The 26,942-nt window shown below is 66.5% G+C and overlaps 4 protein-coding genes across 5 annotated transcripts; 3 read left to right on the top strand and 1 right to left on the bottom strand.

Annotated features, from left to right (window-relative positions):
* Window positions 1-538: 538 nt before the first annotated feature.
* On the bottom strand, window positions 539-5,939 carry LOC138069159 (lateral signaling target protein 2 homolog). 2 transcript variants are annotated; one of them, XM_068959933.1, is made up of 14 exons: window positions 5,827-5,939; window positions 4,048-4,188; window positions 3,816-3,953; window positions 3,367-3,569; window positions 3,092-3,181; window positions 2,852-2,941; window positions 2,590-2,691; window positions 2,254-2,478; window positions 1,966-2,087; window positions 1,763-1,876; window positions 1,547-1,645; window positions 1,270-1,382; window positions 1,041-1,153; window positions 539-730 (listed from the first exon to the last, which is right to left on the bottom strand). In XM_068959933.1, exons 1-14 carry the CDS (start codon window positions 5,866-5,868, stop codon window positions 727-729), a joined length of 1,596 nt encoding a protein of 531 aa, XP_068816034.1. In that variant the 5' UTR covers window positions 5,869-5,939; the 3' UTR covers window positions 539-726. The 2 variants fall into 2 exon arrangements, with proteins under 2 accessions (XP_068816034.1, XP_068816035.1); XM_068959934.1 differs by lacking the exon at window positions 5,827-5,939 and adding an exon at window positions 5,198-5,463.
* A 604-nt stretch (window positions 5,940-6,543) lies between these two features.
* Window positions 6,544-15,924, top strand: FAM193B (family with sequence similarity 193 member B). Its single transcript, XM_068959930.1, is given in 12 exon segments — window positions 6,544-6,576; window positions 6,578-6,646; window positions 6,648-6,854; window positions 8,950-9,189; window positions 9,958-10,180; window positions 10,553-10,762; window positions 11,267-11,681; window positions 12,671-12,866; window positions 13,307-13,543; window positions 14,110-15,124; window positions 15,353-15,428; window positions 15,583-15,924. Coding segments are annotated over 12 exon segments (3,018 nt in total). The 3' UTR covers window positions 15,680-15,924.
* Window positions 15,925-16,087: 163 nt separating this feature from the next.
* On the top strand, window positions 16,088-23,660 carry DDX41 (DEAD-box helicase 41). Its single transcript, XM_068959932.1, has 17 exons — window positions 16,088-16,236; window positions 16,344-16,445; window positions 16,567-16,726; window positions 16,805-16,879; window positions 17,253-17,313; window positions 17,951-18,087; window positions 18,361-18,433; window positions 18,613-18,766; window positions 18,904-19,040; window positions 19,287-19,449; window positions 19,555-19,686; window positions 19,868-19,939; window positions 20,272-20,368; window positions 21,250-21,399; window positions 21,566-21,637; window positions 21,934-22,044; window positions 22,313-23,660. Exons 1-17 carry the CDS (start codon window positions 16,213-16,215, stop codon window positions 22,447-22,449), a joined length of 1,857 nt encoding a protein of 618 aa, XP_068816033.1. The 5' UTR covers window positions 16,088-16,212; the 3' UTR covers window positions 22,450-23,660.
* DOK3 (docking protein 3) lies at window positions 23,183-26,865 on the top strand. Its single transcript, XM_068959935.1, has 5 exons — window positions 23,183-23,323; window positions 24,914-25,207; window positions 25,629-25,722; window positions 25,814-25,986; window positions 26,068-26,865. The coding sequence occupies exons 1-5, from the start codon at window positions 23,267-23,269 to the stop codon at window positions 26,812-26,814; spliced, it is 1,365 nt and encodes a 454-aa protein (XP_068816036.1). The 5' UTR covers window positions 23,183-23,266; the 3' UTR covers window positions 26,815-26,865.
* Window positions 26,866-26,942: the final 77 nt, after the last annotated feature.

Raw genomic sequence — 26,942 nt, 5'->3', positions numbered from 1 at the left:
TATACGTGCACACAGGTATGCACACATCTATATGTACATATACTGGCTGCACTGAGCAGGCCTGGAACACGTGCGTGCATGGGTGTGCACGCGCTCAGGGTCACACAGGGAGCATGTGTGTGTGTGCATGCGTGCAAAGAGGGCCAGGCAGGGTGCATCTGTGTGCACACACGTGTGCACCCATCTACCTGCCCACGCATGCACGGAGCATGTATTGGGGGGGGGGGTGCACATCACTGCACAGGGGTGCTGGCAGGCTGTGCATGTGCCCGGTGTGTGCACACGCGGGGGGGGGGGGGTCATGCTGCTCCCCGGCCTGAGCCGCAGTGCGGCGCCTCCCCCCCCCAAACCGAACCGCCGGGCCTCGACTGCCCTGCAGCCGCGCGGGGGTCCCCACCTGCCCTAACTCCCTGTGCACCCGGGGGGTGCCCCGGCGCAGGGTGGCCCCCGCGCCCCAGGACCAGCCGGGGGACGCCGCCGCAGTGAGGCTGCCACGTCGCAGCTGCCGCGCGGCCCAGCCCGGGGCAGGCAGAGCGGAGAGGTTTAACGTGTTTATTAAAACCCGGCTTGCCGAAGCGGTGCCCCGCGAGCGACGGCCAGCCTGCCAGCGGAGCGGGGCTCGGGCGGCCCCACGGGCACCCGCCGTCATGGCAGGGCTGTGTTTGCGCGTTCTCAGGACGAGCCCCAGGGGGAAGACTCTGCCCTGGTCCGAACAGCAGCCAAAGTTCACCTGAAAAAACGCAACGAAGCACATTCCCACGCCGGGGGCAGGCAGGCGCGCTCCGGGAGCGGGGCCGGGCTGCGGAGCCGGGGCCGGGCGGTCCCGCCGACCCTCGGCCACGCTGCACCCCGGCAGCCGCCTCTTCCGCCCCGTCCCGCAGCTTCAACCGGAGACAGAGGCCGTCGGCGCGGCAGCCCGACTCCTCCTGCTCCCTGGCGGCCAGCCGCAGCTCGGGGCAGGGGCCGAGCGCCTCGCGCGCATGTGGGTCCGGCCCGCGGCGGGCGGCCGCGGCGCTTTGCTCCGGCCCCGGGGCGCTCACCGGTGCCGGGGCGCGAGGTGCGCGGCGTAGCAGTGGGCGCAGACGCGCACGGGCCGCGGCTGCCCGTAGTGCGGGAGGGCTGCTGTGTGCGGCGAGCAGCGGGAGCAGAAGATCTGCGGGGAGAAGCGCCGGAGCGGGGCCGGGGGGCGGGGGGGGGGGTGAGCGAGGACGCCCGTGACGCCAAGCCCGCCGCCAAGGTCCCCGCCTGCAGTCCCCGGCCCCGCCGTACCTTGCCGCAGCTGCGGCAGTGGTGCCTCCGGCGCAGCAGGGTGAAGGGCGAGCGGCAGGCTGAGCACTGGCTGCAGCTGCTGTCGGGCACCCACTCGGGCAGGCTGCGGGCGCCTGGCGGGGCGAAAGCACCGCTCGAGGGGCTCTGCATGGCCGCCCCCCACCCCTCCCGCCGCCCGAGCCTCCCCACCCCGCCGCGTCGCCGCGCTCGTGGGCGCCCCGCGGCGCCCGGCCCTCCCCGCGTGCCCTTCGCAGCACGGCGGACCACGGCCTCGTACCTGCCCCGCGGCGCCCGGCCGCCTCGGCCGTGCTGGAGCAGAGCGGGCAGTCCACCGCGCAGGGCGCCTCCGCCGCCCGCGCCTCTCCTTCCGCGTCCGCTGCGGGGCAACGGGGAGGGGGGGACGGATTTCAGCAGGGCGGCCGCAGCCCCGCGCCGAACGCCGCAACCCCCCTCCCCGCGGCAGGGCCGGTCCCGCGCGCCCGGGGCGACTCACGGCTGGCGCCCGGCTCCCCCGCCGGCTCCGGCTGCGAGGCGACGATTTTGAAGACCGTTTTCAAGATGCTCCGCAAGTCGCTGGCGAAGTTGGTCTGGAGCTGATCGGCCACCCCTGGGCGGGCAGAGGGCCGGGGTCAGCGCGCCGGGCCCCCCGCCGGCGGGGGGGAGCCCCCCGCGGGCCGGGGCGGCGCGGGCGCTCACCCGAGATGCAGACGAAGAGGGTGTGCAGCATGTCCCTGGTGCTGCTGTAGCGGGAGCGCAGCTCCGAGCAGCGGGCGCCGCGCAGGGGGCCGGGCCGGGGGCTGCTCCCGGGGGGCTGCGGGCTGCTCGGAGAGGAGGCAACGATTAACGCGAGGGGCTGCGCGGCCGATCCCCGTCCGCGGACCGGCTGTGTGCCCCCCGGCCGGGGACGGCCAGCTCAGCCCCACGTGCCGGCGGCACGGACGTCCCTGCTGCCGCACGCCGCCGACCCCTTCGTGCCCCACGTGCCTGTCCGTGCTCGGGTGGCTGGCCGGGGGGCTGGGGGGGTCCGACCCTGCCGGATCGGCGTGGGGATCCTCCAGCAGACTCCAGGGAGCGGGGGGGTCCGCTTTCGGGGCTGCTGCCCCCCAAGCCGGGGGGGCGGCCGGCCCACAGGGATCCTCCAGGTCGGCGGTGCACAGGCTCCTCTCCAGCAGGGCGAGCTCCTCCGCGGAGAGCACCCGCAGCAGGTCCCTGCAGCGAGGGGCCAGCGTGAGGGCCGAGCCGCCGGGCCACGTCCCCACCCCGAGCCGCGGGCCCCCAGCCCTCCCCGCCGGCGCCCCGCCAGCCTCCCTGCCCGCTTACCTGATTTTCTTCAGGAGGTTGTAGAAGGGGCTGAAAACCCGGGACATCTGCTCAGGGCTCTGCTCCAGGCTGAGGGGCCCCTCGGGGTAGATGAGGAGCCCGCTGCGACGGGGGGAGCCCCCAATCAGCCTGTGCCCGGCGGTGCTGCTGCCCTCCCCACGCCGCTGCCCGGCTCCCCGCGGCGAGGGGCTGCCCCACGGGAGGGGAGCACCCGAGAGAGCCCAGCCCAGCACCCAGACCCCCCCCAGGGGGCTGCACCCACCTGATAATGGCCAGGCGAGGGATGGTGAACATCAGCAGCGGCTCGTAGCCATCGATCATCTCCTGCGTGAGGTAGCCCAGGCGCAGGGCTCTGCCGGGGGGGACAGCCTTAGGGGGGGGCTGAGGGCTCCCCGGGGCACCCAGGGCTGGGGTGATGCAGGGCGAGCAAGCGTGCACAACCCCCGGCTGCTCCCCGCGGGCCCGGCGGGGAGAGGAGCCCCGGCACGAGCGTGCCCCTCACCTCTCCACCGTCTCGCAGAAGAGCACGATGATCTCCTGCTGCCGGTAGATCTCTTCGGGCGACTTCACCGCCACCAGCGAGGACACGTAGCTGGGAAAGACGCGGCGGCTGTGAGGACCGGTGGCGCAGCCCACCCTGCCCCAGCGTGCTCCCTGCTCCTCCTCCGTCCCGCCGCGCGCGGCCGGTCCCGGCGCAGGGCGCAGCACCCATCTCCCCGCCGCGGCAGGCAGCGCACCCCGGCCCTGCGGCAGGCAGGGGTCGGCCCCGGCACCCACCTCAGCTCAAACTCTGCAAAAAGCCTGTCGAACTGGATCAGCACAGCCCGCACGGGCTCCGAGTAGGTGCTGGGCTGGCTGAGGCTCTGCTCCCGCAGCACCGCGCGCACCAGCTCCAGGCTGCACAGCAGGTTCCTGGCCTGGGGCCGCAGCTGGATGCCGTCCGCCTCCTCCACCTCGATGAAGGTGCCCGCCAGGAGACACTGCCAAGAGCAGGGGGCCGTCAGGAGCCGCGGTCCCCAGGCAGCGCGGCCCAGGACCCCACAGGGGTCTCCAGGATGGGGCGGCCAGCTGCAGGGTGTGCAGTGCTGGCCGGTCCCCGTTGGCCCACCAGCCTGGGGGACGCGGTCCCGTTCAGCCCATCTGGGGACGGGCACCTGCCAGGGCCCCTGCCTGCCCCAGGGGGACGGGCAGCCCCGGCCGCGGGGCCCCGCTCGCCCGGGGCTCACCTCGGCAGCAAACAGCATGTGGTTGCCCAGGTTGTCCACCAAGAGCTCCTCGGGGAACTTGACCAGGTAGTCGCGGCTGTGCCTCTGCGTGGGGATGCACTCCTCCATGATCCGCTCGATGACGGCCAGCAGGTGAGCCTGGGCGAGAGCAGGGACGTCACCCGCGGCCACCCCGGGAGCCAGGGCCACGCCGGCGGCCAGGACCGGGGCAGTCTGGGCTGGCCTGCCCTACCTGGCTGAGGTGCAGCTGGTTCAGGAGCACCAAGTACTGCTGAGGGTCCATCTCGGCATCCAGCCCGTTGATCTCCATCACCACCCGCGACACCCGCTCGTCAGCGTAGAAGAACTGAGAGAGCAGCCGGGGGTCCGACCGCTGCAGGGACAGCAGCAGGAGCGTTATGCACACCGGCACCCGTGGGCGCACAGAGCGCGGTGAGCCGACGGACGTCCCCTCGCCAGCCGCCAGCGCTGGGGACAGCAGGGAGAGGGGGTCCCCGCTCCTCTTCCTCCACGGACATCACTGCGCAGGGGCTGGCTACGACAAGTGGTGGAGCCCTTGCCCAAAACATCCCTCCTGGGAAGCTCCCTGTCCTCACCAGCACCCTGAGCACCTCAAGGACCCAACAGCTCTGGATACCGGCGCAGGGCGTCCGGAGCCACCCGGAGCCGCGGGCTGCAGGGCTGCGCAGAGGCAGCGCTGAGCTGAAACGGCCGGAGGGCGCGACGCAGCCTGGAGTTTGCTCTTGTGCAACCAGCGCGCGGAGGGTCCTGGGGGGGCCGCGCCGCTGGCCGGACCCCCGGCAGGACAGCGTTGCGCCGCGGGGCAGTCCGCCGGTGCCGCACAGGGCCCGCTCATCCCCTGCCTGGCGGGCGCCAGGCTGCGCACACACACCCAGGGCAGGTATGCGGGACCCAGTGGGAGCGCGGCCAGGCAGCTCCCGCCCCGCGCGGCGCCTCCCAGCCTGCCGCTGGCCCGGCCGAGCTGTGCCGCGCCACGCCGCGCCGCCACGGCCACGGGCCGGGCACGTGGGGTCGGGGCTGAGCCCTCACGCAGGCTCCCCCATGCCTCAGTTTCCCCCGAGGGCAGAGCAGGATTAACAAGCTCGCCCGCATCCCGGGAGCGTGGGCACGGATCCCTACGTGGCTGTAAACACTGGATCAGGTGAAAGGGCTACGGGAAGCCTTTTCCCAGGCTGCAGGGAGCAGGACACCAGGAAATGAGCTCATTGCCCAATTGCTACCCTGAACTTTCCCCAGGCCAAGCGGGCTGGGAAAAGAGCAGCGTAGCCGGGGGCTGGAGGGATGGACAGCGCAGCGGGGCGCAGACCCTCCCTCTGCGGGGAGACCTCCGCAGCCCCCGAGCCCGGCAGGTCTCCGCTCACCTGCGGCGCAGCTCCGGCCCAGCCGGCGCTGGGACGGGCGCTGAGCTGCCCGGTCCTGTCCAGCACCCCACGGCACAGCCTCCGCCGCACCTTGACTCATGGACCAGGCTTGCTGCTCGGCTGGCACCACTTCCTCCTCGCAACACGCCCCGGGCCGGCCGGCCCCGCCAGCCCTGCCAGGCACCCAGCACCCATCCGAGCCTGCCGGACAGTCTCCTCTGGCCCGGGGGGCTCCCGGCATCGCTGCCAGGCGCCCTGTGGGTGCTGCAGCTCCCGCCAAGCCCAGCCAGCCCTGGCCCTGGCTCTGGGCAGGATGCTCTTGGCTGGCCCCGGTGCCCCCCACCCAAGGGTGCTCCCCTCCTGGCACAGCCAGCCCTGCTGTCCCAGCACCCCGATCCCGGAGCCCCGGCGCCGGCTGCGGGGCATGCGTCTCCCCGGGGGGCTCGCACGCCACCCCGGCGCCCAGGCTCTGCCCGGGATGCCCGCACGGATCGGAACGGCGGGGAGCTCCCCGGAGCCCCCCGGGGCCGGCGGGACGCGGGGACAGGCGGCTGCCGCGCGCCCCCCCCACCCCGGGGCAGCCCCGACGGGGCGGGCGGCGTCGCCGGCGCAGCCTCCTCCGCTCTCACCTTGGGCCGGTGCAGCCACCTCCGGAGGGCGGCGGGCAGCATGGCGCGACCGGGAGCTCTCGTCGCCTCCCGGCTCCCCGCGCCCGCCGCTCGCCGACGGGGCGGGCCGGCAGCGGGCGCCGCCCGGGGGCGGACCGGGGCGGGGTGTGCCCGCCCCCGGGCACGGGGCCGCGGGGGCACCCGGGCGGATCCCTCCCACCCCCCACCCCGGGGCCGGGCTGCCGGGAGGCCACCCGCCACCCGACGGACCGGTTTCCCAGCGCGATCGCGGGGGACAGCGGATGCCCGTCGGGGCGGGCAGGGTCCTCCAACCGGGAGCCCCGGCTCCCCTCGCCGTGCTGCAGCAGGGACGGGGACTCCCTCGAGCGGGCCCGGCTCTCCCCGGCGGCGGCGGCGGCGGCGGCGGCGGCGGGAGAGGCCCCCGAGGGGGCGGGCGGGACCCTGCGGGGCCGCGGCGGCCGCCGTCCCCCGCCAGCCCCGGCGCTGCCGGCCGCCGGATGTTGGGCTCGCCGGTGACCCGGAGGGCCGAAAACCGAATTGGGGCCGTTTAGGGGCAAAATATCCACTAGGGGCGATTAAGCACCGACGCCGGCACCGCCCCGGGGGCAGGAAGTGCCCGGGCCGGGCGGGGTCTCCCGCGGCGCCGGGCTCAGGGGCGGCGGCGGCGCCTCCGGCCGCCAGGGGGCGCCGTGGTGGCGGGCGCTGCCCGCTCGGGCGATGGCGGCGGCGGCTTCCCCGCGCCGGGCCGCCCCCCCGGGCAGGGGCCGGACGGGCCGCGCCGCCATATTGGCTGTTGTCCTGTCTGCGGCGGGCGGCGGGTCGCGCTCGCCATGACTCGCAGGCGGAACAAGGCGGCGGCGGCGGCGGCGGGCGGCCCGGGGCCGCGCCGGGAGAGGGCGGGCGGCGCCGCCGCCGCCGCCGTCACCGTCACCCCCACCGCGGCCCCCCCGCCGGAGCCGCCCGCGCCGCCGGAGCTGGCGGCGGGCAGCAGCAGCGCGGAGCCGGGCAGAGCCGCCGCCGCCGCTCAGGTACGCGGTAGGCCCCGCCGCGGCGGGCACCGGAGGGCGGGGAGGCGGGGGGGGGGAGCCAGCCGCGCCTGGAGCATCCCCGCCACCGGCCCGGCTGTCCCTCGGGGGCCCGCGTGTCCGTGGCGGCGCCTCGCGCGGGGCCCCCGGCGGCCGCAGCGGGCGCGGGCGGCGGCGGCCGAGCCGCAGCGGGCAGGTGCGAGGCGCGCTGGGCTCGGCGGGGCTGCCAGCCTGGGGCCTGGCGGCTGCGTGGCCGGGGCGATACCTGGCGGCAGCCCCGTCCCTCCGGCCGGGCCGCGGAGGCGGCCGAGCAGCGGGTGGCGGCCGTCGGGCCGCCGGCGGAGGTGCGGTGGCCGGTGCCCGGGGCTGCGGGAGGCCCTTTCGGGGAGCCGCGGGGGCGCGGCCGCTCGGGGCGCGCGTGGGGCCGAGGCGGCTCCCGCGGGCGCGCGTGGGAAGGCCCCGCGCCCGGCCGCCCCGAGCCGCGCAGGGCGGCCGAGCCCGCCGCGGCCTCGGATCGCGGACGCGGGCACGTCGAGAAGCTGCAGCAGCGCGGCTTCGGGCCGTCTCTGGCGGACGCCTGTCGCCTTGGGGGCTCTCACCTGCGCGCGTCCCCCCAGTGCAGTAAGAGCTGGAGCCCTCTCTGACGGCAGTTACAAAAAACTGGTCTCAGCTCTTGCCTGGGGAGTTGAATCGGCCTTCAGTAGGGCTGCCTGCCACGGTTGCGTGCTGCTGTCCGTGGACAGGGGCAGCAGTGCTCAGCAGCGTGTGGGAGCACCAGGGCTCTGCCCGCCCCGGGGCCCGTGCGCCCCTTACCCCGTGCCGGTGTGCAGAGATCTTGCTGGTCTGCCTGAGACGCCCGTGCGCTCGCAGCAGGGCAGAGCCCAGGGCCTGCGGACATGCTCTCCTGTCTGGGTGGCTTGGTGTATATTCCCGCAGCTCCTACTCGCGGGAGGCTGCAGGTCTCTCCCAGGGCATGGGCGATGGCAGGTGACTCGAGCATCTGCTGGATGGGATGTGGGCTGAATCCAGCGTGCCTCGCTGCCTGGCATCCCTGAAGGAGCCTGGCTGCCGCTGCCTGCGCCAGGATGCGGGGAGGGACCCCGGGGATGGGCCCTGGGTTCGTGTGGATGTGCGCGGTGGGGTGGGAGCGCCGTCATTGCCCGCGTGCAGCGGTGGCCGCGTCTGCCCCCAGTGAGACACAAGAGTGGCCGGGGAGCCACCTCCTCCCCGCGGCAGCCTGGCTGGGAAGGGAAGCAGCTTCCCTCCCTCCGCTTTCCTTGGCCTCTGACCTTTGCTTCACCTTGAGCCTCGGAGACGCCATCTGTTTCGCAGCAGCAGTTAAATGTGCGGCTCATTGTCGCGGGGCCCGCCGCAGCGGCAGACAATGGGGGCCCCCTCGCCAGCGCCGCGCTCCGCTCGTCACGGCTGTCAGGCCTCCGGCGAGCCCGCGGGCTGCAGCCGGGCTTCTGCGGCGGTGCCAGGCAGGAAGCCCCGACCCGGCCGCCTTGTGCCGGGAGAACGCAAAGAGTGCCGGGGGCTGCACCCCACCCTGGCGCATCTGCGCCGCCGGCTGCGCAGAACAAAGAGACAGGCAGCAGGGCCCGAAGCGCTCGGGTAGCGAGGCGGGGGGCCTGCGATGGGCAGGGAAGGGGGGTTGTGGCTGCCGGGCCCACCCTCTCCGTGCCTGGGTGGTGACTTCTGCGGGTCCTGCTTTGCCCTAGTATTCCCCTAGGTCTTGTTGCACTGGAGGTACCAGTGGGAACTGCTGGTGGCCTCACAGCTTGGCGTGCTGCTGGCTGTTGGTGAAACTGGCTCTTTAGCATACCGTAGTCTTTCTGAGGCTCAGAAATGCTGGCAGCAGGCACATCTCAGGCTGGCATCAGCTGGGGAGCCCTGAGGCTGCTCTGCTCCAGTAGGAGAAAGTGCAGTCCCATATGTGACCTGCAAGAAACCCTCTGGTTTGATGTCAGCATCCTGGGGCAAAGGCCACGCTTGCTGCCCCGTGCCTGCATCAGCCTGGTGCCCTGCAGCAGGACGTGCCCTGCCGTGACACCAGTCATGCCTTGGGGTGACTTGTGGCCTGTGCATCCCGCTGCAGGTGCTGCCCACCGCCAACCAGTCAGTGCAGACGTGCTGCCTGCTGTGCCACCGGGAGCGCAAGGATTGGGGAGGCCCGTCCCACAATGGGCTCGTTTCCCCGGGTGAGAGGCTGCCACCAGACTTTGTGCCAACACTCGTGCAAAACCTCCTGGGAGAGATGCCGCTGTGGATCTGCCAGAGCTGCCGGAAGAGCGTGGAAGAAGAAGAGCGGCGAGCAGTGCAGGAGCAGGCCCTGGCGGTAAGCGGTTATGGAGCTGTGGTTGGAAAGGCCAGGGTCATAGCTCCTTGGACCGTGGCAGTGTGCTGTTGCTCGTCTTATGGCATTAGCTGGGTGCCTACGATTCCTCCTTGCTCAGACCTGAGTGCCTTGGGCATCTCCACGTTGCTGCTCTCTGTAGCCATGGCACCCTCCCCCGGGCTGGTGCCAGCTCCTGCGGGAGGGACCTGACTCCGCGGTGCGTGGTGGAGCAGAGTGGGACGGGGGCTCGGCTGGCAGCCTGCGTTGCGTTGGAGCTGCCTGCGTGGCAGGGCCAGCAGTGCCGCAGGTTCTCTGCCTGCCCTGCTCAACTGTGCTTCGCGCTGCGTCCCCCCAGGCCAGCTCCGTGCTGCTACGGTGGGTCTCGCAGAGCGGCCCTGGCGCAGGAGGAGGGGGCAGTGCCTGCCTGCGTGCAGAGCTCAGGGGAATAGAAGCTGTTTCTTGCTTGGCTTTATTTAACCCTGGCACGGGCCTGGTTTGAGCGGGACCAGAACAGACACGTGGCCTTTGGGAGAGGCTTGGCTCTGCTGCTCTGGGCTCCCAGCAGCTGTGGGCATCGATGTGGACAGGAGAGGCTGTTTGCCCTCAGTGAGCCAGAGAGTTCCTGTGCGCTGTGTAGTTCCTGTGCGCTGTGCCGCAGTGCGGGAGATCCCGCATGAGTCCAGCGGAGGGGTCTTGGCGCCAGGGTATTGAGGCCTCCCACCTCCACTCCCAGCCTGCTGCAGCTTCACATTGTGTTTTTCTTGCCAGGTCTCGTTATCCCACACGTCCTGCAAGTCGCAGTCTTGTGGGGGTGGCTCCCACTCCTCCTCCTCTTCCTCCTCCTCCTCTTCCTCCTCGTGCCACGGGAACTCAGGGGACTGGGACCCCAGCTCTTTCTTGTCCGCTCACAAGCTCTCGGGCCTCTGGAACTCGCAGCACAGCAATGGGGCCACACAGGGCAGCCCCCTCGGGGCCCCCCCGGCTGCTCTAGGTGAGTTGAAGCCAGCTGTGGGGTCGAGCAGTGCTTTCTGTCTGGGCCTTGGCTTAGCCTGTTTCCTTGCGGGCATCTGACTGTGGGCAGGGGTAGGCAGCCAGGCTGTGCCTTTGAATGCCGGCGCCAGCAGGAGGCCTGGGTGCCATCCTCTGCCGCAGCAAAGGAAGCAGAATGTTGGGGTCCTGGGGCGCTTGCCCTCTTCCCCACGTCGGTGTGCTGAGCTGCGGGCAAGGTAGAGCGGGGTGGCTGAGAGCAGAGGTGCTGCACTGGAGGACAGGTGTGTCTGCATGAGGCTGTGGAGCTTCTTGCTCTCCTCTGTGAGTAGGAGAGGCTGAGCAGAAGCAGGCCCTAGCTCCGCTTTCCTTTCAGGCGACAAGCATCCTGGCCTCGCTCTCTCTCCAGAGTGCGTCAGCCAGGCTCCTGCCACGGCGCCTGGGCTCAAGGCCTGTCCATACAGCCATGCGGCCTCCCCCACGTCCAGCGGCGCTGCCCCGGGCTCGCCTCTGCCTACCTCACTTGACTTCTGCAAGACGCTGCCGAAGCAGTTCAAAAGCATGTGCCGGAGGGCCACCCCGCCAGGTGCGTGTGTGCAGGGGCAAGGCTGGCCTGATTCTCCCAGCGCGCCGCTCTGCGCTCCCCTCCTGCCTCAGCACCTTTCCCCTTGCTCAGCTGTGTGTGGGGCAGAGCCAAATCCAGCGTGTGTGGTGGGGAGGACACAGTGTGGGACGCTGAGGCCCCTTGCACGCAAGGGTGGCTTCTAGCCCAGGTGCCCTGCTGCTTGGGGGGAAGCAGGGGGAGCCCTACAGAGAAGCAGCCTGTGCGGAGGTGGTGGGTGCTGTCTGTCCTGCTCCCTCAGGAGTGGCCCCTGAGCACAGCCTCCTGGCTGAGGAGTAGCGTTGTGGGCATCTCTCAGCCTCAGTGGGGTTTTTAGGCCTTCTTCCGGCCAGCCTGGATCTTGTGCTGAGGGACCTATGTGCTCCTGGCCTTGAGGTGGCAAGGGGCTGCAGGGGTGGCTCTCGAGTGTGACCCTGGCCCACGCAGGACAAGGGGTGTCTGACCGTCTCTGCTCCTACCCGTCTGCAGGTGAGGCCTTCCACTCCTCAGAGCATCATCAGCACTCGGACCTCACTGCTCCTCCCAACAGTCCCACTGGCCTCCCCTCGCAGCCGCCAGCGCTGATCCCCTCCAAGCAGACACCTGCCCATCCGGGGCCCTTCGGCTCCCCGCCACACATCCCGCTGGGTGCCTCCCCACAGGCTACGCTCTTCCCTGCGCCCAGCGCTCAGGCGGCAGCCCTAAAGCCAGTGTCAGAGTCTCCTCCTGCTGGCACTGTCTCACACAGCCCGGGATCATGTAAGAGCCCTCACCTGCCCCCTGCCAATGTGCCACTGCTGAAGATGCCACCTCCGCTTTCGGGTTGCACTCATCCCTGCAACGGGCACTGCAGTACTTCACTCATCCCTCCTCCTGCCTCCCACCAGCTGCCCAGCACAAACAGGTGAGTGGACCAGCCCTGCATGCTTCCAGCCTCCTTGCTGGGCAGTGCACCCTTTCTCCCACCCCTGACCCAAGATGTGCTTTCCCCTGCCAAGGGATCGACTGCCATGGAGCGGGCGGTGGTGCAGAGAGCCTCTGCGTTTGCAGGCCGAATCCACTGCTGTAGTCCCCTGGTGTCTGAGGCTTAAGCTCTTTTTCTCCCCACGTGTCTTCTCCCTGCGGTTGTCCTTTAGTACTGTGGTGCAGAAGAGACTGTGCTTGCTCCTCCTCCAGCTAAAAGACCCAAAGGAACCGCCTGGTCAACCTGCTGTTGGCCAACAGGACCTTTGTCAGTGAGACCCGTCGGGCAGCTGTGGCACTGAGCCAAGGTCCTCAAGAAGATGAAGCCTGTGGACTTGTGGTTCTGCTCGCCTGCTCCCCTGGCCCTCTTTGGGCTGCCTGTGCCTTGGAAGAGAGCACGCTGAGTCAAGGGCGCTGGTCCCTCTCCGCTGAGTAGCGCTCCCTGCGGAGGGCCAGCCAGGTCCCCAGCTGGAGCTAGAGGAATGGCGTTGTGGGCCGTGCCCTGGCCGCCCTGTCTCTGAGCTGGGTGGTCTGTGCCTGTGGGAGTCGGGCCTGCCAGCCTGTGGGGATGTCTGGCAGCTGCATGCAGTTCCAGCGTTTCTCACCTGTGCTACCTGCCGCCCCCAGTGAGTACCCTCCCTGCCCTGGAATCAGCTTGTGGCCTTGCAGGGGGACGCTGCTTTCTGGAGCTCTGGTGTCAGCCCCCTGCGTGCCAGAGGTCTTGGGGGGCGACAAGCTACTGACATCTTCTGCCATGGGCTCCTCTGGCATCTCCCCGGGAGGAGGATGCAGGGGATGGGGTTGTCTGCCCTGCAAATCCCTCTGCTCTGGCACAGGCCCTGGGAGGGGTGTTCCTGCGTGCACAGTGTGGGGCGATTGTGGGACCACCAGCTCCTGCTCACCTCTTGCCTTTTTTTTCCTTCTCCTCAGAGACCCCTCTTGCAAAGGGCACAAATTCCCAAATGGTACCAGCTGCCACCCGCCGCAGCCGTGTGAGGCAGATGAGGGGCTCGGGGAGGACGAGGACAGCAGCTCAGAGCGCAGTTCCTGCACCTCCTCCTCCACCAACCAGAAAGACGGGAAGTTCTGTGACTGCTGCTACTGTGAGTTCTTCGGCCACAACGCGGTGAGTGAGGGTCTGGCCTGCAGCCACCCCTGGTCTTTGTGCTCTGCTCTGTGGTGAGAAGCCTTAGCCTCTGTATACAGAAGGTGTGAAGGTGAGAGTGACCCTGCTTGCAGGTCTAGCCGTGACCCTTCTCTGGCAGCATGTGCACCCACCCATTCATTTCCGCCCTGCCTCATCAGCCCAGTCGTCCCCTTGCTCCTGACCTGCAAGAGCTGCCTGCCTGTCTGGCCCTGGGGCTTTCTTTGGCACAGTCAGCCAAACCCCGTGGCTTCACTGGGGAAAAGGAGTTCAGTGCGGCCACGCTTACTTTGTCTTGTTGAGACCTTGGGGAAGGGAGCAGTTGGGTAGCTTGGTGGGGGAGAAGCACGGGAGCTGGGGCTGCCTGTGCATCGCCCTGGCTTCGCGTGCCTGCCAAGCCTGACAGCTCTGACATCCTGCAGCCCCCAGCCGCTCCCACGAGCCGCAACTATGCCGAGATCCGGGAGAAGCTACGCTCGCGCCTCACCAAGAGGAAAGAGGAGTTGCCACAGAAACTAGGGCACAGCAGCAGCTCAGGAGAGCCTGCTGTGGACCATCGCAACGTGGATGAGCTGCTAGACTACATCAACAGCACAGAGCCCAAGCCCCTGAACAGTGCCAAGGCGGCCAAGCGGGCACGGCACAAGCAGAAGAAGAAGGTGAGACCGGGCAGAGGGAAGCACTGCTCTGTGCCCTGCCTGGCTGTACAGGGAGACAGACTGCAAAAGAGAGGCCTGTCTATTCCTTTTGGGAGGTCAGGGCAAGACTGGGGGCTCCTTGCAGGGCTTCGCTTTCCCTCGCTTCCATCCATTTGATTTCTGAAGCTTGATTTCCTTTGCTGCCCCTATCCCCTGAGGTGACAGCTGGCTCCCTTGGGGGCTGCCTATGTCTCGGTTCACACAGAGGGCCGTGCACCCTGCCCGGGCTCTACCTGCTCCGTGCTGTGGCCCTGACGAAGACCCTGCGTGTGCGGTGGAGAGGGGTGGAGCTGTGACAGCCTGTGCTGTTCACTGGTGCCTCCAGACTGGTATCTGGTGTGTAGGGTGGTGGCTGTCGTGCTCGTGGAGGATGCGTGAGAGTTCTGGGAGCCGTGGAGGACGCGACTTAGCTGGGCTGAGCATAGGCACTTGGGTGCCTGGCAAGACCAGTGTATGGCTAGCGCTGTGGCCTGCGTGTGTCGCTCAGGGGCCCAAGCCGTCTAATGCTCATGGCGCCTGTGTTGCAGGAGAAGGAGAAAGCCCAGCTGGAGGCAGAGGCCCAGAAGCGGGCTGAGCGCACCCCTGCAGCCAGCCAGGCCAGGGAGCCAGGCGAGGAGAAGCTGCTGGAGTGGCCGGAGCTGGAGCTGGAGCGGGTGAACAGCTTCCTGAGCAGCCGGCTGCAGGAGATCAAGAACACCATCAAGGACTCCATCCGGGCTAGCTTCAGCGTCTATGACCTCAACCTGGATGTCAACGACTTTCCCAAGAAGGCAGCTGTCCTGGAGCAGAAGAACCTGCTCTCCCACCTCAATGGCTCCTCTGACCTGCAGGACATAGACCTGGCCCTTGCCCCGCTCAGCCTGGGCCCTGCCAAGAGCCACGCGCTGCTGCGGGGCGAGCTGGGCCCCCGATGGGGCGAGGGGCCCGGGGAGCCGCTGCCAGCCCCAGCAGCTGAGAACGGCGTGGTGAAGCGCCTCAGCGCTGTGCCCAGCCTCTCCCGGATGATCTGGGTGCAGTCCAAGGCCACGGACTCTGTTGCGGAGGGCGACGGGCCGAGCCCAGAGCCCAAGGAGGGACTGCAGCCCAAGGGGCCGGAGCCGCAGGAGCAGATGCCTGCGGGGGGCCGGCAGCGGAAGAACAAGCGGCAGAGCGGGCAGGTGAAGAAGGGGGACGTTGCTGCAGTGCCTGGTGGCCAGGCCAGGCTGGAGAGCCCTGGTGCGAAGGGGCAGGTGCTGGGAACCAAGCACCCTTCGAAGCCCAGCGCCCCAGAGCTGCAGCGGGCAGGCAGCTGTGCCGAGCCGGGGGAGAGTGGCAAGGGGCAGCCCTGGGGCTGCAGCGGCGCTAGGCCAGAGGAGAGAAGCGGCGTTTGGAAAGGCCGGAGGGGTGAGGGCAAAGCGGAGCCGGCCGAGCTGGCGCAGCCGCCTCCCCCAGCTGCTGGGGACCGCCAGCTGCCTCACCCCACTGCCCTGGGGGGCTCCCCCCAACCCAAGGGCAAGAGCAGGAAGAGCCGGAACAAGGTGGAGAAATCCAGTACCTCTATCGGTGAGTCCCGGGAGCTCTGCCCTGCGCCGCGGCCTCCGTGCGGCATCGCATCCCTTCCTCGCCTGCTGTGCTGTGACCGGTCGCTCCTTTCCCTGCCAGCTGCCGTCCCCTTCCCGTGTGCTCTGCCCTGTCCTGGCACGGGGGTTCCCCTCCCCGCTCGCTCGGAGGGAGCCGAGGGTCTGAGGGGCCGCGGCGCCGCGCTGACTCCGCGCTCCTCTGCTTTGCCAGATGACGTGTTCCTGCCCAAGGACTTAGACGGGGTAGAGATGGACGAGACTGACAGAGAAGTGGAGTACTTCAAGAGGTGAGGGAGCACCTGGCTGCGAGGACCCTCCGCAGGGGACGGGATGGGGCGGGGGTGCGCCCTGCCCGGGGGGGCTCTGTGGGGCTGGGGGCGGTAGAGGGGATTTGGATGGGGAAGCTGCCGGCTCACCCAGGTCCCTTCTCTCCCCGGCCAGGTTCTGTCTGGATTCTGCCAAGCAGACGCGGCAGAAGGTGGCCGTGAACTGGACCAACTTCACCCTGAAGAAAACCACTTCGAGCGCGGCCCAGTGAGGTGCGGGGCAGCCCCCCGCCACCCACGGCAGCTCTGCTCTCCTCACTGTGCCCCCCGCCCTGCTCCCCGGGGGCTCCCCGGCTCGCCGCCGTGGGGCCGGTGCTCTCCTCCGCCGCGGGGCCCCGGCGCTCGCCCCCTCGGCGGGCCCCGTCCCTCCGGGCACGCGCCCCACCGTCCCGTCCCCCCCTCTGCACCCGCGGGCACCCGGCTCCCTGCTCTGCGGGGAAGGACCGTGCTGGACCCAATAAAGAACTTTTTAATTTTTTATTTTATTTAAACCCAGCTCTTTAGTGGTTTGTCCCCGCGCCCCGGGGCTGGGCCCACTCGGGTTGGGGGCGGGGAGAGAGGCGTCTGTTCGCGCACTCCGGCGAACTTTGGGCTTCTAGGCGGCCCGTCGGGCGGTAGCTCCGCCTCCCGCTGCCGTCACGCGCGGGGCCGTTGCTAAGCGAGACAGCGCCCGCCCCGCGGCAGCCGCTTCCGCCGCGCGGGATTCGCGTCCGGGGCGGCGCGGCCGTTGCGTGGAGACGGCGCCATGGAGGCCGCGGCCGACAGGAAGGTAGGGCCGCGCCGGGCCGGGCCGGGCCCGCTCTGCTCCGCTCCGGGCGGCCCCGCGGCGCCGGGCAGCGACCTGCCGGGCCGGCCTCACCTCGCGTGTCCCCACAGAGGCAGCGGGAGGAGGCGTCGGAGACGTCGGGCCTGTCCGGGGAGGAGGAGGACGACGACTATGTGCCCTACGTGCCCGTCAAGCAGCGCAAGCAGCAGATGGTAACGGCGCTCCGGGAGGCTCCGCGGCGAGGGGTGGCCCGCGGCCGGCTCAGGGGAGGCCGTGGGTTGCCGCGGCGGTGCGGGCCCCCTCCCAACCCCTGCCCGCCCCCCTTCCTTCCAGCTGCAGAAGCTGCTGCAGATGCGGCGGAAGGTGGTGTCAGAGGAGGAGCAGCGGGACAGCGGGAGCGAGCAGCGGGGCGACGAGGATGACATCCCCCTGGGGCCCCAGTCTAACATCAGCCTCTTGGATCAGCACCAGCACCTCAAAGAGAAGGCGGAAGGTAGGGAAACAGCTGGCAGTAGGGCTGGGTGGCTCCAGGGTGCTGAAGCCTCCTCACTGATTCCCTGATTCCCCTCAGCTCGGAAGGAGTCAGCCAAGGAGAAGCAGCTGAAGGAGGAAGAGAAGATCCTGGAGAGTGTGGCACAGGGACGAGGTGAGTCGTGGGAGCTCTGTGTCCCTCACGCTGGTCTCCAGAGCTGTCGCTGCAGCAGAGAGACTGTCAGTTGGCTTGCAACGCTTGGCGACGTTTACATCCAGGGATGGGAAAGGAAAACATAGCAGGATCCCACAACAGGCATGTGACTGTTTGACTTAATTTTAAGACTTTGCTATTGCTGCCCCCTGGACACACCAGGCCTGCAGCACCTCGTATTTCTGTGCCCAGAAGGGCTCTCTGGGGTACTGCTGTTTGTCAGCCATCTCTGAATATGGTCCCCCAAACCTTTGCCCCAAGTGCTGCTTTGCTGAAGTGGTATGCATCTGGAGATAGAGAGCTTGCGCTGATCTTTTTGGGTCTGTTCCTGCAGCTTTGATGTCAGTGAAGGAGATGGCAAAGGGCATCACGTATGATGATCCCATTAAAACCAGGTATGTTTTACAATACAGGTGTTGTCTTTCTGAAAACATCACTTCCTTGTAGCTGAAAAGAACTAGAAGCCATGCAACCTAGTAGGCAGCGTGCTGCTCTGTGGCTACTGGTTCTTCTTGGGCTGCACTGCCTGGCATCTTATCGTGGTATGTGAGATCAAAGACTATAGGGTCATTTCGGATGTTACTTTACATATGGTAAGAGAGTAAGCTTTATTAAGAGTACATCTACGTTAAGCTTAAAGACTTGAGCTGGATCTTCACTTCTTGGGGAAGATTAAGTTAAAGAAAAAGACTGGGAAAGCCCAGGGAACCAGCACTGCTCAAGGCCCTGCAGTGGCAGGGAACTGATGAAATGAGATGCGTCCACAAGACTTTGGCACGCCATATCCATCGTTCGTGGACTGTTCTCAGTTGCTAGCGTGGGACTTGTTACTCGCTCTCTGGAGAAATGTTAAATGCACGGTGCAGGCTTGGATCTTCCCACCCGCTTGCACGCGAAGCCCCTTGGGGTTACCTGCTTTCCCTACTGGAGCATCAGAGCCAGACTGGGAGTTCCCAGTGCCTTGTTTGGGGCTACTGACTGTGGAGCCCCAGGCTTGTTCTGCACCGTGACCTTTTCCTGTTGCCTCCCCAGCTGGAGAGCACCTCGTTACATCCTGGGCATGTCAGAAGCACGACATGATCGCGTGCGCAAGAAGTACCACATCCTTGTGGAGGGAGAGGGCATCCCCCCTCCCATCAAGAGCTTCAAGGAGATGAAGTTTCCAGCAGGTGGGCTGGGAGTGGGAGCGTGGCTGGCGAGGGCGGGGGAGTAGCGTTCTCATGGGAAACTTGCCTTGGCGAGCGAACTTGGCGGACCCTTCATGCTCTGATAGTGGGATCGCAGCTTAAATTCGAGATGGTAGCCATTTCTCCTAAGGTATCTAGCTGCTGGCCTGGAGGATGTTTATCACTGATGAAAGAGCTGCTTCTGAGAAATGAGTTAGGAGGAAAGCAGGGGAAAACTTCAGGCTCTGAACGTGCCTGTCCCTTGTTTTCTGACAGCTATCCTCAGGGGCCTGAAGAAAAAAGGAATCCAGCAGCCAACACCCATACAGATCCAAGGCATCCCCACCATGTGAGTGCTCTGTCCCAGTGCGGGGAATGTTCTGCTCCCTACGGCCCACCTGGTGGTGTCAGCTGGGTGCTTTTCCCTGCTGATGGGTGGAACCCCCTTCACCCTGCACACAGCCTGCCCTGCAGGTCGGAGCCATTCTGTGATGTTCCCGCTCACGCTCAGCCCTGTATCTCTGACAGCCTCTCAGGAAGGGATATGATTGGCATTGCGTTCACTGGCTCTGGGAAGACCTTGGTGTTCACCCTTCCCGTTATCATGTTCTGCCTGGAACAGGAGAAGAGACTGCCATTTTCCAAACGAGAGGGCCCCTATGGACTCATCATCTGTCCCTCTGTGAGTGCATTGGGGCCCCTTCCTGCTGCAGGGGTGCAATGAAGCCTGGCAGGAAGCTTTTACTGATACTCAGTGGGAACAGTTGCGGCTATGAGGGGAGAAGCAGAGCGTGGAGATTAATAGTTTTCTGTCTGCAGCGAGAGCTGGCCCGGCAGACCCACGGCATCATAGAATATTACTGCCGCCTGCTGCAGGAGGACGGGCTGCCCCCGCTGCGCTGTGCCCTCTGCATTGGGGGCATGTCTGTCAAGGAGCAGATGGAGACGATCAAACAGTAAGACCTAGTGTGGGGGGTCTTGCTGGGCTGGAGCTGTGGTCTTTTTTCTGGCAGGGAACTAAGGGCTGGCATCCGGGCTGGCCTGGTGGGTGAAGGTGAGGGCCCAGGCAGATGTTACTGGCCTTCCAGCCCACAGCATGAGCTCTGGAGCAGGGAGTGTGGGTGCTGAGCAGTTGCTCCTTGATCCTTTCCCTACATGTTGCTGTGTGGGGCAGGCGCCTGACTGCCTGACTTGTCCCACAGTGGTGTACATATGATGGTGGCAACCCCTGGCCGCCTCATGGACTTGCTGCAGAAGAAGATGGTGAGCTTGGACATCTGCCGGTACTTGGCCTTGGATGAGGCTGACAGGATGATCGATATGGGCTTTGAGGGAGACATCCGTACCATCTTCTCCTATTTCAAGGTACTGAGCTGGCGTGATACAAACATCCTACCTTGGGGCTCAGTCCCTGCATCTGCCCATTTGGGTGAGTGCTAAATCCTTACTTGCACTGTGTTCCCTGCGCAGGGCCAGCGGCAGACCCTTCTCTTCAGTGCCACAATGCCCAAGAAGATCCAGAACTTTGCCAAGAGCGCCTTAGTGAAGCCCATCACTATCAACGTTGGGCGAGCAGGTGCTGCCAGCCTGGATGTTGTGCAGGTGAGGTATCTGGGTGCTCCCGTATGCCTGTGTGGGAGGCCAGTGCAGTTCACAAGTGCGCTTGATATTGCTTGCCAGAGAGCTGGGCTTCTTGGCGCTCCTCGGCAGCCCTTCCCAGGCGACACCTGCCGATAGTAGTCCTTCTGCTGTCTGCCTGACCTGTCCCTGTGCTTGTTCCCAGGAAGTGGAGTATGTGAAGGAGGAGGCGAAGATGGTGTACCTGCTCGAGTGCCTGCAGAAGACCCCACCACCTGTGAGTAGTGCGCTCCTGCTGTTCTAACAGCACATCTGGGCCTGCGTGGGTGAACCTCAGCCCAGGGGCATGGATTTAGCTGACCGCTGCACGTCCTCGAGCTGTCAGTGGGGACATGGTGTTGATGTTGCAGGGCATGGTTCAAGGCAGTGCTATGTTTGGGGGTAGGCATTCAAGTGACCATACTCTGTGTACGGTCTTGGGCCCAGAGCTATTGCGTGCTCTGTCTGCTCAGCAGGAGGGAGGGGGTTTCTCTGGAGGTTGTGCCCATTCCTAGCAGTAGCAGCAAGCAGAAGGGCCGTTTTCTTTCCCTGATGCCTGTGCTGTGGCAGGTGCTGATCTTTGCGGAGAAGAAGGCAGATGTTGATGCAATCCATGAGTACCTGCTGCTCAAGGGTGTGGAAGCTGTGGCCATCCATGGAGGGAAAGGTCTGTGAGGGTGTCGGGAGGTGTTGGCTGGGCCTGCCCAGACAGATGTTGCCCTGTCTCTCACCCTGCTTCTGCCACTGTGGTAGCCGAGTATGGCAGGTCCCAACACGTAGCAGTTCACAACGGTCTGAGGAAGGACTGCGGCAATGTCGGGGGCTCCTAGGGGTGTCCTTTCTTTCTGGGTATGAAGCAGGGTAGCAGCCGAGGTGGAAGCAGGCATGGTCGTTTTACATGGGACGTGTCAGTGAGGGCATCGTTCAGTAGCGTAGGAGGCACAAACGCAGCACAGTTCCCGCATGGCTGTCGTTAAATATGCTCTCAAATGCCTTTTGGGTCCTTGTGCACAGTTGCACATGCCTAGGTTGGCTTTGTCTCCGGGGCTGTTTCCCTGAACCCTGCTCTCTGTATCTGTCAGGATGGGGGAGCTCGCCTTGCCAGGCTGCTTGCGTTGGCTGAGCCGTGTGTTGCCACAGTGCTGGGTGGCACCGTGCTCATCTGAGGGAGAGCTAAGCCCACAGAGCCGAGTGCACGGCGGCTTAGCCTAAGCAGCAGAGCCTGGGAGCAGTTGGGGCTTCCCATGCTGGGGCCCTGCTGCAAGGCTGGCTGAGTTTGTAGTGTGGTGAAGCGCATGGGATTGAGCTCCATCTCTTTGCACCCAGCTAGGCATCTTTCTCTGTGTCGGGGGATGAGACAAGGGAGGTCTAGGATGCTGATAGTGAGGGACCTGCGTGTCCCTCTGCTTCTCTATTTAGGGAAAGGATGTGTGGGTTCTCTCAAAGTGGGAGAGCTTGGGCTGTGAGTGATGCTTGGTTCTGAGGCCATAGGGCTCAGTAGAGCTGGGAGCTCTGCCCTTGCTAATCTTCTGTGCTGGTCCTTTGCAGATCAGGAGGAGCGGACAAAAGCCATCGAGGCCTTCCGGGATGGGAAGAAGGATGTCCTGGTTGCCACTGACGTAGCTTCCAAAGGCCTGGACTTCCCAGCTATCCAGCATGTCATCAACTATGACATGCCAGAGGAGATTGAGAACTACGGTGGGGAGTGGGCCCTGTCAGGGGAACTGTGGGAGCACAACTGGGTGGGTGCAGGCCAGCAGGGCTGTGTGCTTGCCATTGCAGTGGCTGGGGCAGGGGCTGTCTCTTCCTGCTGCATTGCCTGGGCTGCGTTTGCCCAGGCCTGATTCTGTCTGTTTCTCTGCAGTTCACCGTATTGGGCGTACAGGCCGCTCAGGCAACACTGGCATTGCTACCACCTTCATCAACAAGGCCTGTGGTGAGAAATGGCATGGGGCTGGGCTGGGGCTGCCTCGAGGGCCCGCACAGTGGGCTGTAGGTATATGAGGTGATAGGACAAGTCACTTGCTTCCCCATGAGCTGCCTCTGCCTCGGCAGTGGTGGTGTTCCCAAGCAAGAGGGACTAAGTCATTAGGGCCCGTGGAGGGGAGACGGTGGCATGGGACAGTGCTGCCCTGCTTCTGGCTGGCCTCAGGGCCCCGCAGGCCCTCCTTTGGGGCACTCCTGTGTCAGGCCCCTGCTTGGGCTGCGTCTGATCTGTGTCTCTGCCCCCAGATGAGTCAGTGCTCATGGACCTGAAGGCTCTGCTCTTGGAGGCGAAGCAGAAGGTGCCTCCTGTGCTCCAGGTGTTGCACTGTGGGGATGAGACCATGCTGGACATCGGAGGTGAGAGGCCCCAGGCTGGGACAGGGAGCTCCGGCAGGGTTGTTGGAGTGACCTGGGCTGAAAATAGGAAGGCCCAGCTCCCATCGCTCCAGGGTCCTTGCTGCCCCCTGGGTTGCCTGCCACGGGGTGGTTGTTGCCTGGCTGCGTGGATGGCCCAGTGCTGGTGACAGGGTGGGAGTTGCAGGCCTAGCCCTCTGCTCCTGGGGTGGGGGCCACCCTCCTGCCTGGTGTGGTGTGGCTCTGCCTGACCTTGCTCCTCCCATTGCAGATGAACGGGGCTGTGCCTTCTGCGGTGGCCTGGGCCATCGCATCACTGACTGCCCCAAGCTGGAGGCGATGCAGACGAAGCAAGTCAGCAACATCGGCCGCAAAGACTACCTGGCTCACAGCTCCATGGACTTCTAGCCTGGGGATGCTGCTGCCCAGTGCTGCCTCCACCGAGGCTGGGAGAGAGGGCCGAGCTTTGACTCTCTTTGGGCAAACAGCGCTGTCCCCCCTGCAGCTGCCCTCATTTCCCAAAGCCCAGACCAGCCCGGACTGCAGGCCTGTCCTGCACCGCTGTGGCTCCTTTTCAAAGCATTTGGGCACTGGGGACTGTTGCCCGCTCAGCCTGCTGAAGCTCCTGCTCTAGGAGGAAATGTGAGGAGCTGTGCTGCAACAGCCCATTACATCAGCGGCATGTTGATGTGAAGCATTGGGCAAGCGGGTAGTGGTGCCTGTGGGGTGGCTGCTCTGTGGCCAGCTGTCTGCAGCCCCTACTCAGCTTCCCCGTGGTGGCATGGCTGGGGTCTGGCATTGCTCTCCTCCAAAGCCCCTGGATTCCTCTGGGACTGTTCCCCCGCAGCTCGTGTTGTGCACTCTCAGCTGGTGGCTGCCTCCTTTCTGCTGTGCTCTGACCAGGGCAGTTTCTGTTACCCGCAACTGTGCCCTGATGCAGCCAGGGCAGGGCAGAGCATGCTGTGCTCATGTCAGGCAGGCCCCTAGGAGCTTCCTTTGCTCTTGCTGCATGTGTTCTGCCCCACTGCCCTCCTGTGAGGGGGAGGGAGGATGGACACCTCCTGTGGCCCAGCCTGCCCCTCATCCCACACAGCAAAAAGGGGAAGTCGCTGAGAAAAGGAAGTCTGCCCCATTTAGTTGCTTCAGCTGCAGCAGTCACACTTCTCTGCTGCTGATGGTCTGAGTCCCAGATCCTTGCACTGGCTGCCAGGGCAGTGCTGTGCCCATGGAGAGACCTGTGAAGGATGGGATCCTCTATGTGCAACACAGCAAATTTGGAAAGGTAAAAGGTGGAGGGTGGGTTTGGGGTGGGTTGTAGAGCTCTGTCTTGCCCTGTTCTGCCTTGATGCTAGACCCTGGGGGAGGCCCTGACCGGATGGGGAATACTGGGTCCTCCACAGCTTCGGCAGGGGAACGACAGAGCCAGACCCCTTGGGTAGGGCAGAGAGGGCCCTGGCCTCTGTAGCTGTAACGGAGTGGGGCAAGGTGGCTCTCCCCACAGCTGAGGGGACTCCCCCGAGCAGGCCTCTGCTCACACTGACCCCCATGTACAGGGTCTGTCCCCTTGCCTGATCGCCACGCGATTCGCGATGAAACAATAAACGTGTGTTAATGACGCATAGCTCCGGTGCTTGTGTGCAAGTGGGGCAGCAGGGGTGGGAGCCCCTTGCAGCTCCTGGGGGTGGTGGGACCACACATAGGAAGTTGCTGTGCGCCAAGCCTTCGAAGAGCCTGACCGTGGGGGGCAGTGCTGTGGGAAAAGCCAGCCGCAGGGCTGGACTCGCTGCCCAGCTGCTCGGTGTGCTGAGCCCTTGGGGATGGGCACTGAGTGCCAAAACCCTCTGGGCACGTTATGGGTTATGTTACTGGAGTCCTGGTAGGAGCTGTGAGATGGTGCTTACAAGGCAGGTCCCACCACTTCGCTGACCGTGCCCAGCAGCATCCCCGCTGCTTCAGCGGGGTGGCTCTGCCCCTTCCTAGAGCCCGTGGGGTGCAGTCAACCCTCCGTGTGCTCAGTGGACGTGCTGGGCCACGGCTGTGCCTTCGATACTCTCACGGAGCTGCTCTAGTCTCCCTGCCTGCGAGAGCTGAGTCCTAGAGCTGAAGTGGGCAGACCCCTATGTGAGCAGAGGCCGATGCCCTGCCATGTAGGACGCAGGTGGGCTTACGGTGGCGGGTATTTTGGGTGCTCGGCTGCGCGTAGGTTCACTGGGGTGGAGGCCATGTTGTGCTCTTGAGGTGTGTGGGGGGGAAGCGCCCTCTCTATCCCATGACAGGCTGGGAAGGTGCTGGTACCACAGAGCGTCCCCTGGGAGGAAGCGGGTTGCTAGCTGCAGGGACTAACTGTACTTGGTAGGTGTGAGCTGCCTGCAGGAGCCCAAGCAGCTCAAAATGGCTTTAATTTGCATCATGGTCTGTCCTGAAAACAGCTCAAGAGGCTCAGCTGCAGCAGCAGCAGGCTAGCACTTGCAGCAGGGAGCAGAGGGCAGGATGCCTGGGTTCCCTTCCCAGCCGAGGGCGAGCGTGACTCACCAGGCGAGCGGAGCCGACCTCGCTGGAGGGCCAGGCTGGCCACCTCGCTGACCTGGCGGCTGGCAGCCCTGGCTTTGGGGCTGGCCTGGCCTGCGGGTGCTGGGGGACCTGAGAAGGCCCTGCTTGCTGTGTCCTCCCCCAGCACGCGCAGTGTGCCCAGCCCCGCCAGGGGTGCGGGAAGGGCATTGCGTGTGCCCGGCGTGCCCTGTCCTGCCAAGCATGGGCTGGAGCCCTTACTGTGCTGGCTGACGCGATAAGGAGGGCAGTGCCGGTGAAGATGCAGCAGGCAGTTGTTTGCTGACCTTTTGTTCCCCTTGTCTGTGCCCTTCCTGCACCCCAGAGGTTCTGGAGGAAGATGCGAGCGCAGCTCTTTGCTGCCAGCCCGTCCGGCGTGGCCCGGATGGAGAAGTTTGATGTGCGGGATGACGGCACGGTGCTGGAGAAGTCCTCCCTGCGGAGGTGCGCCCGCCGGGTGATCCGCCTCTCGGACTGCGTCTCCGTGGGGCCCGTCAGCACTGACAGCTGCCCCAAAGCCACCGCTGCCTTCTACCTCAACACCACGGAGAAGAGCTATGTGCTGGCGGCCGAGCAGCGGGACGAGTGGATCTCTCAGCTCTGCCAGCTGGCTTTCCAGGTACCGCGTCTTTGGGGTGAGCGGGGCCACGAGCAGTGGGGTGGGCAGGCTGCACAGCTGGGACCCCCCTCACCCTGCTCCTGGTTTGGGTGAGCCAGGGGGGCTCCCTCCCTTGGTCCCTGGCCATCACCTTGGGGTGGAGGGTGTTGCTGGGGCATGGGGCCAGGATGCAGCAGGAGAAGGGATGAGTCCCCTTGGGGGGACTAGTCGGGGGTGGTTTTGAAGGCAGGCCCCTACTGGGAGAGTTTCCACTGCACGTGTGCAGCAGGGAGAGGTGCTACAGCCCTGCTTGCAGGCCCTCGCGCTGCCCCATCTCTGCCCGCGCCTTGTGCCACCGCGGCATGTTCGGAGCAGCCCCAGGGCCGAGCTGCAGGACGAGGGTGCCCGGGGCGGGGGCCGCTCTCACATCCCTCTGTTTCAGGGTGCAAAGGAGGTGCCACAGAGCAGCGCCAGGACCCAGCCCGGCTCCGACGTCCACATGGAGGAGAACTCCCTCTACTCCTCGTGGCAGGACCGTACGTGCCATGGGCTGGGTGGCGGAGGGGGCTGGGGCGGGCAGCAGCTCAGCGTGGCAGGGCTGATCCCGGTGCCGTTCTGCTCCCGCAGTGACAGAGTTCCTGGTGCTGGTGCTCAGGACGGACGCAGCCGCCCGCTGCGGCCTGCACGGGCACTACCTGCTCGCAGCTCTCCCCCAGAGCCTGACGCTGAAGGACCCGCAGTCCCGCCAGCCCCTGCTCACCTGGCCCTACTCCTTCCTCCGCAAGTTTGGCCAGGACCAGGTAGGTGGTGCCCCGCTCCCTGACTTCCCTAGGGCAGGTGAGGTGGGCGCCAGCCCCTCACCCTGCCCTCCGACCTCGCAGACAGTCTTCTCCTTCGAGGCCGGCCGCCGCAGCGACTCTGGCGAGGGCACCTTCACCTTCAGCACCCCGCGGGCCCCGGAGCTCTGCCGGGCCGTGGCCACCGCCATCGCCTGCCAGCAGCAGGACAAGGATGCCCCGGAGACCCGGATCCCCATCCCGGGCACCGAGCCCCAGCCCCGGGGACCCGCCTCTGAGGAACCGCAGCCTGGGCCAGCCGCAGGGAGGGTGCAGCCCAGCTCCCAGCCCAGTTCCCAGCCTGCCCTGGGCCTCCTCCGCTTCCCAACCTCGGAGCCCGATGGCACCGGCCCCATCATCTACGCCTCCATCGCCCGGGGCCAGCAGCCCCTCTTCGGGCTGGGGCAGCCTGGCCCCAGCGAGCCCTGGGCCGCGGGGAAGCCGGCCGCCGAGCACCTCTATGAGAACATCTTTGCGGCGCAGCTGGGGCGCACAGAGGAGGAGGAGGAGGAGCACGAGGAAGGGCAGTGGGAGCTGGGGTGCCGGCAGGCCCCCGAGGGCCACAGCGGCGAGGCAGGCCCCATCTACGACAACCGGGAGGCGGTGGCGGCGGCGTGGGGCGGCCCGCAGCCCCCCGGCCCCCCGGAGCAGCGCTGGGGTCCGGCGGGGCGCTGTGCCCACGAGGAGCCCCCGGGGCGCCCCGGGCCCAAGCCGCAGGGCAACCTCAAGGCCAAGCTCGTCCGGCTGCTGAGCAGGGAGGCTCCTGCCGCCGGGCAGCGGGACTGGCTGTGAGCCGGGCCGGCCGGGCCTTGGCGATACGGTGAATAAAGAGGCTGCGCTCGAGCCGGCTCCGTCCTTGCTCGCGGGTGGGAGGGGGCGCCCGCGCTGCGCCTGCGGCGCCCGCATCTCGCCGTCAGGGG

This window comes from Struthio camelus, chromosome 13, assembly GCF_040807025.1.
Source record: "Struthio camelus isolate bStrCam1 chromosome 13, bStrCam1.hap1, whole genome shotgun sequence".
Taxonomy (NCBI): Eukaryota; Metazoa; Chordata; class Aves; order Struthioniformes; family Struthionidae; genus Struthio; species Struthio camelus.
This window is presented reverse-complemented; position numbering and strand designations above follow the sequence as displayed.